Source organism: Labeo rohita, chromosome 18 (genome assembly GCF_022985175.1).
Source record: "Labeo rohita strain BAU-BD-2019 chromosome 18, IGBB_LRoh.1.0, whole genome shotgun sequence".
NCBI classification, from domain to species: domain Eukaryota; kingdom Metazoa; phylum Chordata; class Actinopteri; order Cypriniformes; family Cyprinidae; genus Labeo; species Labeo rohita.
In genome coordinates, this window is record NC_066886.1 from 10,285,202 (window position 1) to 10,308,062 (window position 22,861).

Sequence of the window (22,861 nt, forward strand, 5' to 3'; positions counted from 1 at the left end):
CTCTGACTTTCACCAGAGATTCATTCTGTCCATAGTACGTAAGAGAGTGAGCGAGAAATAGAGAGAGGCAATAAACAATGGCAAAAATGTCAGTGGCCTGAAGGCCCCACGTGGCCTGTACAAAACCATTAATATGATTTAAGAATGCACCTTCATAATGAAGGAAAATACTAACTTGTCTCTGTAGCAATTTGACAGATTTGAGGACATCCCTCAGTCATTATATAATTGGTCTACATGTTATATATATATATATATAAATCAGCATATTAAAATTATTTCTGAAGGATCATGTGACACTGAAGACTGGAGTAATGATGTTAAAAATTCAGCTTTGAAATCACAGAAATAAATTACATTTTAAAATATATTCAAATAGAAAACTGTTTTTAAATAGTAAAATTTTTTCAGAATTTTGGATAAATTTTGGATTAAAAAAAACATTAAAAATCTGTTCAAAAACTTTTGAATGGTAGTGTATACACTTATTATATAATTTTATAATTTCAAGGACATTCAAGAACCATTACATACAATTTAGAGATGGCTGTATTAATATTTGTGTGATGTTAGCATATGTGAATTAATAATTGCATTTGTTAAAACATTAACAAGTACAAAAAAAAGTTTAAAAAAAGCCAATTTTTAATTTTTTTGGTTATTGAAAATAACAAATAGCATCAAATGTTTCAAATAACTTATTGCTTTAATGCTCACTTATTTGATTTAGCAGTACTGCATGTACTTACAAACTCAACTGAATGAAATTAGGCCATAACTCATATCATCTTCTATGCTTTCATGTTCATTCCTTTTAATGTGCAGACAAAATTTCAACAAACCACACAGAATTTCTCACATTTTCCCCTCAGCAAGGGGTCCAAATAGGAGGTCATTTCAGAGCCTTAATAAGTAACCCCCCTGCTACTTAAGAGCAGCCTTATTTATTTTCATTTTTTCTCGGAGTGGCACCATCAAACCCCAAGCATTGTAAGTGACCCTTAGATATGGCTAGCCTGGCAGGTGGTAAGGTTTGCTGGCAGAGAGAAGAGGGCTACTCTATGTGTGATCTCTTACACAGTCTTTAGAGTGAGGGTGGTATCGGATGACGCCTTTCCTGTTTGAAATACAGACGTTCAGGTGGTCGCAAAAAATCATTTCGGTGCCGAGTTTACAATATTGCATCCAAAAAATCGGTCTCATACTCACTGTGCGTCATAGGTCTGTTGCTGTCGGGAGTGTGTGAATTTTTTTTTGGACAAAGCCAAGCTTGTCGACTGAACGAAACACTTGATTAAAGTAGCAGAATAAATGACGCTATATAAATGGCCCGTTTTTTAATATTACGCGTTTATTATCAAACGTATTATCGTTTTTCTTGCAGGTTCTATGAGATATGTATAAAATATATATATAATTTGAGAATGTTTAGCCCACATTTAAATATTTATGATCCGTTATCTTGAACTTCGAGAGGATATAGGATATAGGAAAATATAGGATATTTTAGGTGTGACAAAGTGATAACTTTTTTATTGGTTGTTTTTTTTTTTTTTTTTATTCAGGTCATAGTAACAGGATTTCTTTGCAGTTACGTATATGCCCGTTACGAATGTGCCCGTTCATCATCACATGAGCTGAATGCCGTTATTACTCATCTCTTCGTTCAGATTTCATGAGATCTAATATACATAGCCTATTCATTTCACCTAATATCAGATTTTATGAGACCTAATATGCATAGCCTATTCATTTCACCTAATATGGAACATAATGACTATATATTTACATTTTTGAGAAAAAAGTTTATAGTTTGTTAGGTGCACATTATATAAAATTTTATAAGAACAGAATGTTATAAGAAGAAAAAGAATACCAAAAATAAACAAAAAGACGGTGCTTGTTTTACTGGAAGTATATAGAAGTAAAACGTATGTTTTATACATTAAAAATTCCTTGAATGTGCATTTAACAAAAAATATGCATATCCTTAAGATGAGTGAAATAAAATATATAAATCGATTTATAATCATTCTAATAATAGCTCAGATAAGATATTTAAGTGTAAGATATATGAAGTGTACCTACAAAACTGAAAAAGTAAATGTATTAATCGCCATCCCAAATGCCGTCCCGTAATGCTTTTCTGGAAACCGCAGCTAACCTTTTTTGTATTTACCGTAAATTAAAGTAATAAAATTAAATAAAATAGAAAAATTCAAATTGGTAGTTTAAAGTTATTTCCCCACTACAGAAAAGAAAACAGAAAAGTAGTTACAATAAAGCATATTAAAAAGGCAAAGATTATGCCTTGGAACAAATGTGGTATTTTCAAAGTTAAATATGCTGATTATTTGGATTAATAATAATGAAATACAGTTGTTTTTTGCGACAAACGTTAGAAAGTTTTGATGTTTTTTTTTTCCCCTAGTCATCCTGATATTAGCCTATGCTACATTTATTAACTTAAAATTAAATAACTTTGCAAATACGTTAATCAAAGGTTAAGAAACATTTGTTAACATACAAAGATTTACTTTTTACACTAACTGTTCTTAATATTCGCCGGCTTTAATATGTTTACCGAAATGCTATTGCTTTAACACTTTAGCCTAAATATCGCGCAATACCATCTACTCGAGTCTGATTTATCAGTTAAATAATCATTAGGGATATCCAAACACGCTGAAAGCGAAAGCAAGTGTAATTGTTTCATTTCGGGTCATCTCAGAGTTTCATAAATCTTATTTAGTGCTTGTGCATGCGCGTGGGTGGAGCTTCAACTTCTCCATATTCAGAAGTTGGGTGGCTGCTTGAAGCTCGCACTCTTTGCCGTATAAAGCGAAGCCCTCGGTCTCTTTAAGACAAGACAAATTAACGACTTGTACAAATAATTGGCCGCATTGCTTCATTTTTGACATCACTAAAACATTTATGGTGTCCACTGACGCGCTTCATGCTTGAGACGAGGCCAGAGGACCATGATGGAGTACTTGAGCGACAAGTTCTCCTTGAAAAGTCAAGCGATTAAAGGCAGCGATTACTACATGGACCAAGTCATGGACACTTTAGACAATGTGCAGTACTACAACAAGACATCACCTAAATGCGTCCAGGCCTTCTCCATGCAAAGCAATGACCAACACACCAGTATGGACAGATCGTCTCCGTGTGACAACCAAAACAGTAAGTCCGACTTTTTTGTTAAAAAAAAGCACGCGAAGTTTTTGTCGTCTTTGTAAAATGTAACAAAACATTCTGCATAATATTTGCAACACCTTGGTTTGGTAAAGAACTTGTTATATGGTTCTCCAGACATTAACGAAGTTCTTAAAACTTTCTTCAAGTCGATGCACTGCAGTCGAAAGTAGATTATTTTAAGTTCCAATATAAGTGGAAAATAAAAAGTTATTTTTTATCTCTAAAAGCAATTTTAATAACCTTTATTTTTATATGTAAAACAAAAGATAGACATTTAGAAGCCTGGCCAGTTTTGAACAAATGTTGTAAATGTTTTTTCACTATTTACTAGTTGCTGCAGCCTACTTTTAGTACGTTTAGAATTAAATAACTTGTAAGAATTAAATGCATTTTTTTAAAGGTTCAACAGCTTACTTTTTAATTGTTAAACTAAAAAAGAAAGTGAGAAAAGCTGAAAAACTTTTACATATTTTCACGGAGCATGGACTTTGTCTGATTCTTTACAATTTTAAATATACTTTGCCCTACTTTTAGAAATATTGCTATCTTATTCATATTGCTATCTGTAACTTTTCATTAAAACGTAATTCGTAAACATAATGCTGGAAATAAGTGATTAATGTAAATTTTAAGTTAAATATTCAAATAAATAGCCTGAACGTCATTTTTAACTCGTACCTTGACTAAATAGGCAAACACAAGGCTACATATATTCAGTCTACTTTCTCTTCATTATAAAGTTACATAGGCTGTTGGCATACAGTCAAACCAAAATTTATTCAGACACCTTAAACATTTCTCACATTATAACAGTTTATTCGCTATTGTTTAGAAAGCTGTAATAAAATATGACAAGATCTCGGAGTTAAACTGTCAGAACAAACACATTTGATAATGTCAGATAACTTTGATAGAAAGTTATGTAACAGAACATTGGCAGGTCACACCGTCAAATCAAATTTTTGGTCCCAAATTTTTTACCAGTTTTACTACATGAAGAATTTTTGTGTATAATATGTCACGGTTTACTTTATTTTGCTACATCTCTTACATAAATGAACTATAGTGTACTGCACCCACTAATAAAAAAAATCAAATATTATATCAGGTGTCTGAATAATTCTTGGTTTGACTGTATGTCCGTGAGCATTTCCTTACTTTTTATATAGATAAACGTATATTTATGGTTGTAAGGTTTTTATAGTTTTTATTAACCTTTTGAAATGATCATATAAGATAAAAACTACTCCATGCGGTTTCTCATGAGAAAATTATTCCGTGTAAAAAACAACAACAACAACAAAAAACGACTGCTAAAAATGTGTGTAATTTAATGTCAACTACTCATATTTTATTTTTGCTCAGGCGTGAATTACTGCGCTCCTAAAACTGAGGACAGCAGCCTGCATGCGATGGAGAACTGCTGCAGTATCCGAGTCTCACCCGCCACAGCCAGACCAGACAAAACCGACCTGGACGACATCGGCGAAAAATGCGACAGCAACGTTTCGAGCAGCAAGAAAAGACGCCATCGCACGACCTTCACAAGCGCTCAACTAGAGGAACTAGAGAAAGTCTTCCAGAAAACCCATTACCCAGATGTGTATGTGAGGGAACAGCTGGCCATGAGAACAGAGCTCACGGAGGCCAGAGTTCAGGTAACTGCACACTTTCATTTGTGATAATTCTCTAAAATTCGCTGAATGTGTTCTTCTAGATTTTTAATAGAAATTCCGAATGTTAAATTTAGGCCTCTCTGTGAATAGCGTTTAAAGATTACATTTGAGGAAAAGCCTTACTTTTCACTTTTTAAAAAATCTAAACACTTTTTAGTCCTAATGCATGCATTCATCATTTCCAATTGAAGACAACTTTAATTTCTACCTTAAATGTTTAAGTTAAAATGAAAGTGGTGCTAAAGATGCACAACCTGCACTTTATTGCGCTTAGTATACGGTACCTACCGATTTTTAAAATGTAATTACCGATTAATAAAATCAAGTTTAACCTATACCTATGACGGATATAACGATGTTTTCTGATAAAAGCGTTAACATACCTGGCATTTATTACCTTTATTTATGGATCTGTATTTGTTTGCAACAGATAAAGTTAGTAACTCTCCCTGTCATAACTGATGAAGGTAATGTCACAGCCCTGTAATTAATTATGGCTTCACATTTATACTACACCAACATATTTTAATAAAAATGGTAGGCTACATAACAAACACACAAAAAAAAAGTGACAACAAAACCAAAGGTACATTTTTTGAAATTGAGATTTATACATAAAAAAACCCTAAATATTGAGAAAATCACAGTTAAAGTTGTCCAAATGAAGTTCTTAGCAATGCATATTACTAATCAAAAATTAGGTTTTGATATATTTATGGTAGGAAATGTACAAAATATCTTAATGCTTTTTGGCATTAAAAAAAAATATATTTTCGACCCATACAATGTATTGTTGGCTATTGCTAATAATTAATTTTACATCATAGGAAAAATAACTTTTTTTTTTTTTTTAGGTATGGTTCCAGAACAGAAGAGCCAAGTGGAGGAAGCGAGAAAGATATGGACAGATCCAGCAGGCCAAAAGCCATTTTGCAGCGACCTATGACATATCAATGCTGCCCCGGACAGACAGCTACTCACAGGTGATTTACTATTTATCTGCATCTGCATTGTGGTTTGCAAGAAATAAAAGTCAACCAATGCATGGCTGTCTATAGGTCAACACTACTCAAATGTAAAAGAATACCTGGCCTAGTGTCTTCATTGTTATTTTATATATATATAATTTGTTTTAAAAAGTCACACATTTATCATACATTGTGTAAGCAGGTTTCATGATCTATTTTGTTAAATTTTTCAAGGTGGCAGAGTACTTATTGGTCTGATCACAAAGTTTGACTGTAAAGTCACAAAACATTTGACCAAAGTTCAGCTAATAGCAAACGGTCCTTGCTGACACAAACACAATGCATGAATTGTCGACAACTACCCTTAGTCTGTCAGGCTTTAAACCACGGGAGTGGGCAGTCAGTCAGACTGCAGAGTACTGTCTCACGCTAAATGACAAAAGCTGTTGGGAGGATAGGAGATGAAGATTTAGATGGCACCACGGGACCTCAATTTCCTTCATCAGAGAGTAGAGAGTTCTTCACTCGTGTTTTCCATATCGTCACATAAAAAAGCGCCTGTGCCTTAACAGGACAGGTCTTAATGCACCGGGCATGTTGTAAGAAAAGGTGGGAGGGTGCTAAGCCTTGTGTTTGTCTTATGCCCACATTTTTGTGGTCAACACAAATGCATTTTTGCGGGCTTCAGGGTTTGCTTTTAAAAGCCTGGTCTGGATTTATTTAAAGTCTTGGACATAATTGTCACTGTATAATGTAGATTGAGGGTGTATCTGATATGATGTCATCGCGGTTTATCATGAAGCATTTTCCCAGGCATGCTAAAATGCATCGATTTATATGTTAAAATTGAATTAACTTTCCAAATCGCAATCTATGTTTATGTACCATGCTTTTTCTAAACATTTTTGATTGTGTATTTTTTTTTTTTTTTTGCTGCAAAAAAAAAAAAAAAAAAAAAAAAAACCTTCCTCCTTCAACTCAAGCCTGCTGGGGTTTTCATCTGCATTTTAATCTAGATTTTAATCTGTACTAAAGTGTTTTTGCCTTTCAATCAGTGCTTATTAAATTGTTTTTCACACTGCGCTTAACTCCTGTTTATCGTCATTTTAAACCCTGCTTTCAATTCCGTTAAACACGTGTAATATCGAAGTGGGGTTATGAAATACTTCACCAGCTTTTGCGCTGTTAACCCCATATTTCCATGCCAAACATGTGCAGTGTGAAACCATGCGGTTGTAGAATGTTACGTCTTGATGCAACGGACAGACAATCCGTGCCTCATATTCACGTGCTTTATACGGTCACGGAAACAGCACGCATTGCATAAACAGCGTTTCAGGGGAAAAACAGTCAAGTGGTTAAGGAAAACACGTGAATTATAGTGCAGACATATCCTCTGACTTTTCCGTAAGATCGGGCGCGGCCATTTGTAGATTTATGTGCGAGGCTTCCGGTCTCATCACTTCGATATTTTTAGCTGTACAAAACAGCTTGTTTTGCCGCTTGATATCGCAAATGGGTGTCTTACCATATTATTGTAATATATTATCTTAAAAATGAACACAGTGGTTTGTAGTGCAGTTTGCAGTGCACGGTTTACATAACGCTATCTCATGACCAATGCATAGTTTTTTTTATGAGGTGGCTAATTCGTACGAATTCGTACGTTTTCAGTGACGGGTAGGTTTAGGGGCGGGGTTAGGTGTAGGGCATTCGTACAAATACATAAGTTTTTGCTAAAATTATATAAATTTGTACGAGTGAGGTCGTACGAATTAGCCACCTTGTAAAATATGTACGAACTGTCCTGAGATCAGGCTGGTTTACTGCACTTTGTTATTCTTCTCGCTATTTCCCTACAGTGGCTAATGTAAGTCTCGCACATTCACAAAAAACGGCTTACTTACATGTTGAAATATAAGATGTACATTTCCATTTACTTCTTGTATCCACCTTATTTTTTTTTTGTTAGAGCAGACGCAGCCATTTGTAAATTTAATGTGTCTGGCTTCCGGTCTCATTCACTTCCAGTTGCTTTTAGCTATACAAAACAGCTCGTTTTACTGCTTGATATTGGAAACTGGTGTGTCTTATATTATTTTAATGTATTTTCTTAATTATGATCAATGGTTTGTGGTGCAAACTGTTTTACCGTTTACAACACTTTGTTATTCTTCTCGTCATTTCCCTACGCTTAGGAACTAGAATTATAACACATTACCAGAAAACATTGAAAAATAAGGTTTGTGAGATAAGATTGTGTGCTGCGTTTGTCCATCAATGAGACCGCATACATCCAATTAAGAACGTTAACGGGGTTTATAAATCTACAGTGTGAAATGTTAGTTTATAAATACCCAGGATTAATTATAAGGGTAGAGGGTAAATAAGGGTAAAGTATGAGCAATGTGAAATGTGAAGCATGATTAAGTTTACCTGTATTTAAGAATGACCCACACTTTCAAAAAAAAGGTACAAAAGCTGTTACTGTGGCAGCTAAAAGGTAGCCTAGTAAAATGCACCATTAAGCTATCCACCTTATTTTTCAATGTGGAAGCTGTTTTCTGGTAATGTGTTAAACTTACGGTTCATAAGCTGCCATAGGGAAATAGCGAAAAGAATAACAAAGTGCATGAGACCAGAAGCCAAACCCATTAAATTTACAAATGGCCATGTACGCTCTTACGGGAAAAATAAGGTGGATAAATATGCACCCTTCAGGGGTAAATAAGGCATAAAGGTGTACCAGGGTTAACTATTATAGTGTGAGAAGTCCTAAAATGCTCTGATTTGATAATTTCATGCACTTTTCCACCTTCCCTTTTACCACACAGATTTCCAACAACTTATGGACGGGTCACTCTCCAGGCAGCTCTGTAGTCTCGTCTTGCATGATCCCGCGCGGTTCCCCTCCCTGCGTGACGTCTCCCTACCCCCACTCGCCGAGAGCCGGTGAGCACGGTTACGTGGGATTCCCCAATCACCAGCAAAATCAGTTCGGAGTGTCTCTCAACAACTTCTTCGCCGATTCACTTCTGGCTCCTTCAGCAAACAGTCACGCCGCATTTGAGACCAAACCTGAATTTGAACGCCGGTCCTCTAGCATTGCTGTGCTGCGGATGAAGGCGAAGGAACATGCAGCCAACATTTCTTGGGCCATGTGAACTCTGAACTTTTGATGTGAACAGTTTTTGCCTAATAACAATACAGCCAGTTACTTTATTTTTTTTATTGGAACAACAAAGATATCAGAATGTTATTCTGTCCTTTCAAAAATAATTTAATTAAGAAACCTCTTAATTAAACAGTGATTGTTCTTATTTTGTCTCAATATCTCTTGTTGTTGTGAATATGAAGGGCACAGAACTTGACAGTATTATACTCTCATGACTTTCACAGAGATGTTATGCCCGACATACTAACACTATGTCTTTGTGCTTTGCAGCAAAGCTGTTTAACGCTCTCTAGCTGTGTGCCACATGCCACATTCAGGGGAGCACTTTTTTATTTTATGGTAATAAAAGTTCATTAAAATTGTAGTTAATGTGTTTCTAATTTTCTCTTAGCTTCTTTCTTTTAATGTAACTTACTCCTGTGATGGCAAAGTTAAATTTTGCTGCCGTTCAGCCTTGAGTGTTGAAACTGTGATACTTAAGAAAAAAAATAATTATTTGATGGACAGGTCAAAAGAACAGCCTTTTTTAATAGATTTTTTTTTTTTTTTAAATTAAAGTTATAAACTTATATCCGTAGATGTTTTGAGTAAATTTACAAAATAAGCAGTGTTTAAAAATATTCTGGTTTAGTACTGACCCTTTTTTTAAACCTACATATTTCTCTTTTTGAGACAAACACAACTTTGAGTTACTCAACTGTTGGATTAAAAGTAAACTTATATTATTGTTCTAATGTTCTAATACTGATATTTACTGGATTTATACAAGAAGGTGTTTTAAGGTGTAAATACTTCCTATAAACCCAGTAAATATCAATATTTATTGAAAAATAAAAACGGATGCACAGTTTAAAGGGACAGTTCACCCAAAAATGAAAATTCTGTCACTAATTACTCATACACATTCCTTTGTTTATCTTCGGAACACAAATTAAGATATTTTCTTAATTTGTGTTCTGAAGATGAACAAAGGTCTTACGGTTTGGAACGACATGAGGGTGAGTAATTAATGATTTTTTATTTTTATTTTTGGGTGAACTGTCTCTTTAAAAAAATCCATTAGAAACCATTAGCCATTTGAGTGTTACATTTATATAGTGGTTTTAAAATGAGTTTAGTAGGAAGAATTGGAGTTTTCATTTATTTTATGACTTTCTTGATACAAGTTTATATATTACGTTCTTAGTATTCTGTATTGACTGTTGTTATATGAACCTTTGTTAATATTTGCGTATCTGTACTTACTTTGTAATCTCTGTATTCATCTCCTGGTTACTGGTCCATCAGTTTTCTGGACCCACATCTTCACTGTAAGAGTGATGGTGCAGCACATGTGAGGCAGAAGATCCCAGCACACTCTGCTGCAGATGAGATCCATCAGCAGGCCGAATGGGTTTGACCCTCTGGGGTGAGCCACGCTCATTAATAAAGACCCTCTCACGCTTGGGGGAGTGAATCATGTGAAAGAGACAAATCTCTCTGCTGCCCAACACTCCAGACCTGCAGTCGGAATGAAAAAAAAAACTCATTTTAGGACACTGATTACAAAAATGTACCTGTGCGTTAAATATTTCTACCTTAAGTTTTCTTTAAAACACATTCCATTATTGTGATTAGGTGGTATGAAAAATCATGAAAAATGATTTGGTCGTATTTACATTTCCACTCATAGTTTAGCTAAATAAAATCACTGAAAGGATGCTTTCTGACTGACTAACCATAATAAAGTACACATAACGAATAAAAACAATCTGGCTTGTACACAGCAGGCATGAATTTTGTGAAAGACATTTTTAAGATAAGCTGGCAAGTTCAACGAAAAAAACAAAACACACAGGACTTTGTGTGGAAAGTGTGTGATGCCTCTTGTCCAGCAATTTATGTCCTGATTATGAATGGCTCTCCTCCAGACGATTCCTTGATGGACATTTTTGGCCCTACTCTGCATTCAAGTACAATGTGGTCTTTATAATTACAGCACACAAGTAAACACATTTAGTGTGTATTTCTTGTGGATGGCTTATTCAGTCCTCTCTACCCACACGTCCAACTGGTGCCGTACCAAAGGAAATAGCACACGTCAGACATGTCGCGTCACTGTCAGATGTAATATGTAACCGTAATTCTTGAGTTTTTTTATTTGTATATTTGATTTGAAGGTATCAGGGGCAATTACATTCCAATGGTCACATTTTGCAGTCTGGTGCTATAATGAAGTCCAGAGCACAATGGCTGGAAAGCGGACAAATTCACAAAAATAAATAAATAGTTCCTTAAACACACACACTGACTTTTTGTGGCTCGACAGTGGGGCTAGTTGTCACACTGAAACTGGTCATTAAACACCCTATTTTTGAGAAGGGAATGCGCCTCCCGATCAACATATATCCGTCTGTGTTCACGCGAATCATTCGTGATCCAGCTTCACTTACAGCAGAAGTGTGTATAAGGTTTTTTTTTTATGAATCTTTGCGATTACCATTCCCAATAATGTGCTAGTTAGCAAGTTTAGCAGCTAAACGTGGCTAAATGCGTAAACAGTAAACAGGCTTGTCTCTCCACAGAGAGAAGAGAGGGGCGGGGCGAGCAGAGCTCATTTGCATTTAAAGCAGCCTCGATCAGAATGGGATGATTTTTGCAGAGCTGATTTTGGCAAGGTAAAAAGGGTGGTGTTTTACAGTACCATTAAGAATTTTTAACCAAAAAGTATATTATAGACTTTTCATTAAGACCCTAAAGAATCATATCAACTTGTGGAAAATGGGCATCTGATGACCCCTTTAATAATAAGAAATGTCCCAAAATGATGCACCGAATCAGCATATTAGAATGATTTCTGATGGTTAATGTGACACTGAAGACTGGAGCAGTGATGATTAAAATTCAGCTTTGCATCAAAGGAATAAATTACATTTTAAAACATATTAAAATAGAAAGCAGTCATTTTACATTTTAAAAAATATTTCACAATACGACTGTATTTTTGATCAAATAAATACAGCCTTGGTGAGCTTTAGAACGATTGTGTAATTTCAGGGCTCTGAAATACAGAAAATGTGTGTGGGCTAGTTTGAGAAAATGAAAAATAAATGTCTGTTATATTGTCAGATGATCACAGTTTTTCATATTCTCTGCTTATCTTAAATATTTTTAAGATTTTTTTTTAAGAAGTCTCTTCTACTCACCAAGCCTGCATTTATGCATTTATTTGATCTAAAGTACAGCAAAAACAGTACAATTTTGAAATATTTTTACTGTTTAAAATAACTGCTTTCTATTTGAATATATTTTAAAATGTAATTTATTCCTGTGATTTCAAAGCTGAATTTTTACCATCATTACTCCAGTCACATGATCATTCAGAAATCATTCTAACATGCTGATTTGTTGTTCAAGAAACAATTATTATTATTATTATTATTATTATTATTATCAACATTTAAAACAGTCGAGTACATTTTGAGTACAGTTGAGTACATTCATGATTCTTTGATGAACAAAAAGATCCAAAGATCAGCATTTATCTGAAATAAAAAACATTACACATTATACCATTCAAAAGCTTGGAGTCAGTATATATTTTTTTTATTCTAGAAATTAATACTTTTATTTAGCAAGAATGCTTTAAATTGATCAAAAGTGCTGAAAAAGACATGTATAATGTTACAAAAGGTTTCTGTTTCAGATAAATGCTGTTCTTCTGAACTTTCTATTCATCAAAGAAACCTGAAAAAATTCTACTCAGCTGTTTTCAACATAAGTGTTTTTTGAGCAGCAAATCAGAATATTAGAATGATTTCTGAAGAATCATGCGACTGGAGTAATGATGCTAAAAATTCAGCTTTGAAATCACAGGAATAAATTACATCCAGTTACTTTGGATCAAATAAATGCAGGCTTGGTGAGCAGAAGAGACTTCTTTAAAAAACATCAAAACTATTACTGTTCAAAAACTTTTGACTGTTAGTGTATAGCGTATGACATTTTAATATTATTTTTACACATTAACGCTATAGACCTGTCTCTAACAATCATCAGAAACAATATACAAACAATGAGCTCATAAAGCAAACAACAGCATAAGCATGGATCACTGCAAAACTCTTGTCTTTATGATACTAAATGTACTTGGACTTAATATGAATCATCAGAAGACAAAAGAAAACACGGCCTGTTGTGAAATATTGGATAATGCAACATTTAAGGACCTCTGGGGCACTTATGGCTCGTGTGCTACGAGTTGAAGACTAGCCATACAAGAATATGCCGCTCTTTGCTTAAGCAAGTCACACTTCTTGTTTTCCTTCCATCCAAATGCCACATACATTCTCTGATGGACATTTCAGCTGGGTCCCATCATTCACAAAAACTCCCAGCATGCAGCGGGTCGTGATGTTTTTAGCCCTATGCCGAGCGAGGGGCCAGCGATCGCTCTTCCTGCCAGGACAGTTATGTATGTTCAGTAGGAGCAGCGGTGCTAGAGTCCGTACTGGGCTTCATGATTAATGAAAGCATTCTCTGAACCGAGTCTCCAGCGCAAGAGAAGCCCTGTGAGTTATTGTGTGCGAAGTGATTTTTTTATTACCTTTTCACACAGAGCTGGGCTGTTTCAGAGAGCAACATAAAGTCATATAGATCAAGAGGAGAAGCCACAACGCTGGTGTCTGTGATTGATGTAAACGCTAACAAATAGTAATGTTAGTACCTGAGAGCTGAAAACAAAAAGGACAGAAAGACTGATCGAGTGAGGGAAATGTAACTGAAAATAGCAATGGTTTAAAGTGTTGAGTTGTATTTCATCAGATTAAGCTATAGTTTTGTCTTTTAAGGAGCACACAAGTGTTCATGCAAACACAAAAAGTGCAACAAGGTAGGCTAGTTCATTAAATCTCTGGGCAGAAAGCCTCTACCTTCATTTGTTGTGGCTGGTGAGTCATTGTGAGAGTGTCAGGCTTGACGTGTGACGTGCTCATGAATAGTCAGATGTGGCGGCACCCCGCTGGGATAACAATGTTTACTAATGCCAAGACAAACAGAGGCAATAAACAGGGCAATTAACCATCAGAGACAAACAAACTCAATACATGACCAATTACCTATGACGTCTAGATTTATAAACTATATCAGTATGTTAAATAATACTGCACTCATTAAGATATAGAATCATGAACTCTAGTTTAAATGGAATTAAGACTATGAAGTTTTAGATAAAACATATTTATCCTTAAAGGGATAGTTCACCCAAAAATAAAAATTCTGTCATTAATTACTCACCCTCATATTGTTCCAAACACATAAAACCTTCGTTCATCTTTGGAAAACAAATTAAGATATTATGGATGAAATCCAAGAGCTTTCTGACCCTGCATAGACAGCAATGTAACTGACACACTCAAGGCCCAGAAAGCTAGTAAAGACATCATTAAAATAGTCCATGTGACATTAGTGGTTCAACTTTAATTGTGTAAAGTTACAAGCCCTTTGTGCACAAAGTCACAAGAGCATCATGACGCTGCTGACGCAGGAGCCGGCATTCTGATGTAGCCTGATACAGAAGAGAAGAAATTGTTGAATAAAGTTGTTATTTTTGTTTTCTTTGCACACAGAAAGTATTCTTGTAGCTTTATAACATTACAGTTGAAGCATTGATGTCACATGGACTATTTTATCATTGTTCTTACTACCTTTTGGGCCTTGATGGTGGTAGTTGTGTTGCTGTCTACGCAGGACCAGAAAGCTCTTGGATTTCATCAAAAATATCTTAATTTGTGTTCAAAAGATGAATGAAACACTTACAGGTTTGGAACGACATGAGGGTGAGTAATTAATGACAGAATTTTCATTTATGGGTGAACTATGCCTTTAAATAACATGTTAAATACACACTTACTATAAAGCTCCAACAAACAAACTATAAAAATGACAAGGGGAAGCCAAATAAATTACAAAATAGCTTGAAAAAGATTGTTCAAAAATGCTTCAATTTAATTCCTGTTTTTAAAGCAACCCAAAAAATAAAATTCAGTCATTTACCTTCATGTCGATCATAAATAAATCCATATGAATTGAGCAGTTTTATCAAGTCATCTGAAGCATGTTTGATCTTCTGTTTAATATTTTTAATGATCTCTGTATTGAGTGATGTTTAGATGTGAACAAAAACATAAATTATATCTGTACATCATATAAGCAATTGACCCTTTGCAAACAGCATGATTGACAGGTGATCTGACTAGGGATGTTAATTACGGTTATTTTTCCTAACCGACAGCCGACGCTCGTTAACCGACAAGATTATTTAAAATTAGAGTTTAGTTATTTTAGAAGGGATAAGTGTCTGTGGCCCGTTAAAATTACCAAAATTTGTTTTCCGGGGATTAATTTATACATGCGCAAAAAGTAGCAAACAACAGACACATCACGTGCCTGCAACGCTTTTTTGCGAAGCGTCAACTGATATGAAGAACTTGAACTAAACTGTTAGATTCATATAGATTGCGTTTACTAATTTTTTAAGATTTATTTTTTGGCATTTTTGCCTTCATTGTATAGGACAGATCAGATATGACAGAAAGCAAAGTGGGAGAGAGAGGGGGGGAAAGGTCCTCGAGTCGGGATTCGAACATGGCGCGCAATGTAGCGCAAAGGCCCTGTATGTCGGCGTGCTGCCCACAAGACTATTGGCGCCAACGTGTTTACTATGTCTTTAAGAATGTTTTCCACCGTCAAAGTTTTGGCAGAATGGACTTTCAGTGAAAGGACAGAAATCTCTCAGGTTTAATAAAAGAAAAATCCTAATTTGTGTTTGGAGATGAACAGAAGAATTATGGGTTTAGAACGACATGAAGGTGAGTAAATTACAGAATTTTAATTTTTAGGTGAACTATCCATTTAACAGCATGGCTCAAAAACGAAACGGTTCTTGAGAGTAAATGTTTTGGCAAATCAAACATCACAGCTTGTGTTATGCATTTAGAAAAACACTAGCACACACGCTAGAGATAATATTAGGTGAAACATATGGATGCACACAAAGCTTTCATAGTTTTACATTATTGTTGCACACTTTTTTTTTTTTTTTTCCACATTCTGGAGCCCTGAATTATTAATAGTTGTGATTTTATGTTTTAGCTAACATTCAAATGATTTAGTCACATGCAACGTTATTTTAGCATCATTGATAAATTATTATAGTTTTTGTTAATATTTTGAATTAGATTTTATTTTATACATTTTCTGTTTTCAATTAATTTTTAGGTAAAGTTTTAGTAATTTTGTTGCGTTTTTGTCATTTTCATTATTATTTTTTAAATCTGTCTTTATAGTTTTTATTACATTTTAGTTTCACCTTAGTTTTAGTTCTAAAATGACAAAGATTTTAGCATTGTAGTGGACATGACGATGTTAATGTATTTAATCTTGGTGGAATATATCTGTTACATTGCTGAATTGCTGCTGCTGCAAAGCAAGTACAGTAACTTGTTCCAGCGAATGCATACGCTGCTGTGAGTTTAAAACATACTGCTGCTGCACAAGTAGCATATGTAATAAACCTTAACAGATCTATACAGGTGGAGCTGGGGAGGTGGAGGGTTTCAGAGGAACTCTGAAAGCATGCTTCAAACTGCTCTAGTGAATGTTAACCAGACATTTAGATGTAAAGGAGCAATCTCATTGACTGCGTACGCAACATGAACCAATCAGCTTGTGCCAAGTAGTTTAACGCTGTGAATATCATCAGTTTGGCATTGACGAGCCATTAGTCTGCGCCATATAGAGTTTCATAACAGAACTTGGAATTTATTTTTAGTACTTCAAATTTAACTAAGCAAAAATTATAAATGGATTTTTTTTTTTTTATATTATACTTTGCTTCAGTAGATGTTTATTTTAAGTATTTTTTCAGTTTTAGTTAACAATAATAACCCTGGTCACATGCATAAACCACAGATTAGTTAATGATCCGCACAGCAAATGATCTAAACCCAACTCATGCTAAAACCACAATCTCATATCAAATGACAAACAAGTGGCCTCTTCTCCAGTCACTGGACTCTCACTGAGTTCCCAGCAGGAGGGGAGAACCATCTAAAACCCTCAATCTCCATCATCTGCACTGGCTCATCTCTATCTGCATCAACATCACGAGAAACCTTCACTACATAAAACCCTATGAGGAACAAACACTGCAAAAGAAGCTAATAGCAAGTGAAGTGAAAATATGCCGGTTAGTTATATGTCCCTCTATATGACCTTTCTTGTTTACATCTGTGAGTCATGGTACTGGAGTTTAAATGCAACTTACATCAAATAAATTACTGTACATGTGATGTCTTGAATATAGGCTGGATCTATCTCGCTCACTCAAAGTAATGGCAGCAGCCAAATATCAAAGGTTTTATTCTATAAGTCAGACTTTAGTTTAAAGATAAACGTGGTGTCTAGAAAGAGAAAGTAAGTCATCCTTTGATGATAAAACCCAAGGATCTCAAACCCCTTCAAAAGTAATCTCTAGATTGCAGACAGTGACGTATCACCTTGTCACGATCTCATGAACTAATGGTAGAAATGTTTGTTTCTTATCACGTATATTGATGTGATCTGCTGACCCTGTGGGCATTCGAAGCCACATCTCCAATGTCAAGCCAAGTCCTCCCACACGGCTCTTCCCTTCTCCTACCGGCTTTGAAGTTTATTCTCCTCAAGCTGGAAAACCTCACGGCCAAGTCACCTCAAAGATTAACTCAGAAATATTAAAGATAGGACTTCATAAAGCGTAAGTGCCCTACATGTAAAATTATTCTTGGACTTGTCTTTAACCAATAAAGACTTCGTAAACCATGTATTTATTTTCCAGCAACTCCAACTCCATCCTCAGTCCATCCAAGATGTAAACGTGTCTGTTGTTATCATCAAAACGGATTTGGAGAAATTCAGCATTACATCATTTGCTCAATAACGGATCCTCTGCAGTTAATGGGTGCCGTCAGAATGAGCGTCCAAAGAGCTGATAAAATCATCACAATAATCCAAAAGTAATCCACACAACTCCAGTACATCAATTACTGTCTTGTGAAGTGAAAAGCTGCACGTTTAAAATGAAAAACAAATCCATCAAGGTGTTTTGAACTTCAAACTACTGCTAAGTCCTCTATGCATTGATTTCTCCAGTGATATATAGTATATACCGCCCTACGTTAGTATACTGTGTGTATACTTATATATCCAACTTTATATAAAGAGCTGGGAGAGTTACATTTTCGTAGTTTTTAAGTAGATGTCAGGGGTTTATTCTTAGCTTTTGACTGTCTGAAAACTTTCTGGACGTTTCAGAAATGATGCCGTTGTTTATTTGTGAAGGTTGCTGTGACTGGTGATAATAATTCCCTACTGTCCTCGTTCCCTAATGAGGAACCTAATCACCTGTCGACTGACAGTGGGCTCTCGCCTCAAGCTAGTCCCCTCTCAGGTGACGCTGCTGATTTTACAGATTTACTCTGAAGGGGGTTATGTAACAGAGCCTGCTGGAGCACTGTACTGTAAACACAGCTCTGCTTCTTTGATAACCAATGAGTTCTTCTAATCAGGTCTGAGGAAAGAGCTTTAACACCCCCCTGTGGCTCTCATTATTGGGCCAGGGTGATGGGCTAAGTAGCTAAAGACTATTCCCACTGAAGTCCCTTTGGGATTTCACCACATGGGGTGCAGTGAATCCAGAGTCTGATGGGCTTAGAGGTAGTGCTGTTTTTACTGTGATTATTCTGTGGGAAACTAAAGGTCAGGTTGCACTTTATCTAAAAGTCTAATTTGATACGTGTAAACAAATATACAGCAGTAGCTAACTGCTCTGTCAAATAGATTGCACCAAATAGAACAGGTAAAGCCATTAAAAAAAAATCTGGGTGATGAATCCTGCCACCTGCTGGTGCAGGGTTGGTAATGCATATTAAATTCTCAAAGATGATAGAGATTTTCAATTTTAGTGTCAGTTTCGAGTTTTTACAATGGTGGTGTTTGATCTACAAGTAAAGTAAAGTCTGCAGTTAACATTAATTGACGACTTTTTTCCTATAACAGATTTCCCAGTTAGCCTACACATTGATACTGTAACTGTACAGCTGTAAGCGATTTGTCAGCTTTGGATATTAAAATTGCATTTGACAATTGGCTAATCAACTGATAACATGGAATCTGAGTTTCAGTTGGCCACAATTTGCATTCTCTGATACAACACATATTGAGTATATAAAATGAGTATATAAAAATAATGGGGTTTTATTTTTATATAATTTCAATTTTCCCTTTCATTTTAAAGTTGGATTTTGTTGTGTTTTTGTCACTTTTAGTAGTTTTTGTTATATATACACTGCTGTTCACAAGTTTGGGATCAGTATATTTTTTTAAATGTTTTTTTTTTATTTTTTATTAATTCTCTTGCTCATCAAGGCTACATTTACTTTATCAAAGATACAGAAATAAACAGTAATATTGTGAAATATTATTACAGTTTAAAATAATGGCCATCCAATTTAAAATATTTTAAAATGTAATTTATACCTGTGATGCAAAGCTGAATTTTCAGCATCATTTCTTCAGTCTTCAGTGTCACGTGATCCTTCAGAAATCATTCTAATATGCTGATTTATTACTTTTATTTTTTATTATATAGGAATAGTTGTGCTGCTTAATATATTTTGAAACCTGTGGATCTTAAAAAGATCCAGCATTTATTCAAAATAGAAATCTTTTCTAGCAATATAAGTCTTTCTATCACGTTTTAGCATTTTAACACATTCTTGGCAAGTAAAAGTATTAATTTCTTTCAAAAAAGCAAGTATCAGAATTTACTGGATATAAACTTTTAAAATGGTAGTTTATTTTGTTAGAAAATATTACACATATTAAGCAGCACAACTGTTTTCAACACTGAGAATAAATCAGCATATTAAAATGATTTCTGAAGGATCATGTGACACTGAAAACTGGAGTAATGATGCCGAAAATTCAGCGTTTCATCACAGGAATAAATTACATTTTAAAATATATTAAAACAGAAAACAGTTATTTTACATTAAAATAATATTTCACAGTATTACTGTTTTTTTCTGGATTTTTGATCAAATAAATGCAGCCTTAATGAGCACAAGATATTCAAAACATTAAAAATCTTACTCTCTATCTCTCCCTCTCTCTATATATATTAATTTCAGTTTTAGTTTAGTGCATCTTTAATACATTTTTAAAAATGTTTTATTTGATTTGAGTTAACATTCGTTATATTTAAACGTTTACATTTTGTTTCAGTTTTAGTTTTAGCTTTAATTACATTATCTTAATTGGAATTTAAAAAAATATTCCTTATTCTTTTTTTTTTAAGATTTATTTTTGGCCTTTATTATGACAGGACAGATCATAGCTGACAGGAAGCGAAGTGGGAGAGAGAAGGGGTGGGATCGAGAAAGGTCCTCGAGGTGGGATTCGAACTCGGGACGCCTGTAGCGCAACGCGCATAATATTCCTTATTTTAAATAGATGTGGCATTCAAATGAGCATATGATAAACAAAAATTTACAAAATATTCTATATTTTAAATATCAAACAACAGCCTTGTTAAATATAGGTCAAAATATGAAGCTGCAAAAGAAAAAGGAATAGAGGCTGGTGGGAGGATTTTTCATACCTACTTGTCACGACTTTCCTGAGCAAAATATCTTATGATATATTTTAATAAACCCTTTGAGAAATCCAGCCTCAAGTGTGAGAGTAAGATGCGGCCCTTAGAGGCAGGGGAATTGAGCTGGTAAATGAAAAACAATTTCATCTTTGAAGAGAAGGTGAAATTAGATTAGAAAAGCTACTTGAAATCTTTGAAATACTACCCACTTGTACGGTAACCAGGTTCAAGGTACTTTTACTGTTTCTCTTCAGGATGCAGTGCAGTGACTGCACAACTGAGGCTGAATCAAAAGAAGCACTCCTCTTCAAATAAGTGGCTATAATAGAAAAAGACTCATTCACTGAGCAGAACAGTATGAGAATGGAATCACCAGTGGGATGTAAAAAACACACAAGTGCTTTTGTGTGCGTGCGGTGCTAACCTGAAAACTGCCTTAGACCGTCTTCACATATAAGCATATACAACCCATGTTGCATGCTGGGTTTTCTCCTTCAAAGTTAAAAATATCTACCCAAGGAGTAAAGGAAATACTATCCTACGCTATCCTTGGATGATCTCCGAAAGTCAGCGGAGTGAAATATTATCCATTCTGCCATAATGAACAAAGCTTTTGTTTTCAGCTTCACTGTAATAACTACATTCTCTGTCATTTGTCTTTTTATGCCTGGATAAGACAAATTGAAATTGGATGGATGTGAAGATGTTCATATTCTGTGAACATATTTCATTGGTGTGTGTGTAAGTGTGTGTAATTTCATGTTACATACATTCAGACCTCATGCGGTGACTCATCATTTCTGTTAGTTCTCCCTAAATGAGCAGCCTTCTGATTCACGCCTGGCAAAAAATAACACAAAGTTGAACAAACAGACAGGATTAGTCATTTTTAAGAAGTTTTTTTAAGAAGACTCCAGACATTTCTTCTTATATTTACAACTACACACTGACACATAAAATATGATTTATAGTTCTTGCATTGATTGTGTCTCAACTGTGACTACAAACAAATTCAGGCTAAGCAGTTTTATTATGCACGTACCAGCAGATGGCAGTCTAACACATGTTTAAAAGCCTAAATCTAAACTCAAAATGTGACCCTTCAACTCAGCACAAGAAAGTTGTGATGTCCCTGACATTGAGCAAACTCAGCACCTGTGCTGTCTGCCATTTTAATCACTGAGCATGAATTTATCCCTTATGGTCCTGAGGGAGCGCCTGGTGTTTGTCTCTCATTAAAGCCTCCCTAGTGATTGGAAATGAGAGGCCACGCTCCGTGGACTCTGCCAACCTCTTCTGCTTGGCGTGGAGAGGGGGGTCCCAGGGGCAATTGTGTTTTTCAAATATCAGTTCATCAGTATTCAGCTGCCAATCCGCCATACTGGTCAATCAGCTCAGCGTATGTGCTTTCACCGACAATCTTAATCTGTCAAGGAAAAGAATATATGTTCGTTTATAGCCTATAAGTGAATAATAATTCCATTCATTCGTTTAGAAAATTTTAACCCTGGCAATGCCTCAACCTAAAATCCATTTTGTTTAAATATAATACATTTAAGTTGTTATATGTAAATTATTATTATGAGGAAATAAAAAAGTCTGTAAGATTTTTAATGTTTCTGAAAGAAGCTCTAACGCTCTCCAAGGGTGCATTTATTTGGTCAGAAATATACAATGTATTTTTTATATTTTAAAATGCAATTATGCAATTCCTATGGCTGAATTTTCAGTAGTCATTAGACATGATCCTTTAGAAATCTTTGAAATATAATGATTAGGTGCTCAAAAAATACTTCTTATAGTGTTTTCTTGACACGTCTTCAATCTTCCATATTGGCGGCACTTAATGTAAACAATGCAGAGCAAAACCGAACAAATCTCGCATATTTTGCTGATTATTGCTGCTGAAAATGGTCAATTATTGTCATTTCGGCTGTACTAATCGGTCGGATCGGGAAAAAAATTTGAAGACTGCCAAAAGCTAGACAAATCAAGGAGAAGAGTGCAAAAAAACTGTCTGAGGATCAAAAGGCGTTTGTGGTTGGCCAAACTGAACTGATTTCCAAGGGAAGATTCTTGACAACATTTGTATTAGTTTTATTCATTTCCGGTCTGGTAAGTAAAATATTAGGCTAATATCTTAATTAATACTGTTTGTACGTATATT

General features: G+C 34.9%; 1 protein-coding gene across 1 annotated transcript; it reads left to right on the plus strand.

The window, feature by feature from the left end:
* Positions 1–2,506: 2,506 nt before the first annotated feature.
* On the plus strand, positions 2,507–9,352 carry alx1 (ALX homeobox 1). The gene is made up of 4 exons (XM_051134485.1): positions 2,507–3,186; positions 4,567–4,859; positions 5,732–5,860; positions 8,680–9,352. The coding sequence occupies exons 1-4, from the start codon at positions 2,982–2,984 to the stop codon at positions 9,007–9,009; spliced, it is 957 nt and encodes a 318-aa protein (XP_050990442.1). The 5' UTR covers positions 2,507–2,981; the 3' UTR covers positions 9,010–9,352.
* Positions 9,353–22,861: the final 13,509 nt, after the last annotated feature.

Coding starts and splice junctions, on each gene's coding strand:
- alx1 (XM_051134485.1), top strand. CDS start 2,982: ATGATGGAGTACTTGAGCGACAAGTTCTCCTTGAAAAGTCAAGCGATT. Junction 3,187..4,566: donor TCCGTGTGACAACCAAAACA/GTAAGTCCGACT, acceptor ATTTTTGCTCAG/GCGTGAATTACTGCGCTCCT. Junction 4,860..5,731: donor TCACGGAGGCCAGAGTTCAG/GTAACTGCACAC, acceptor TTTTTTTTTTAG/GTATGGTTCCAGAACAGAAG.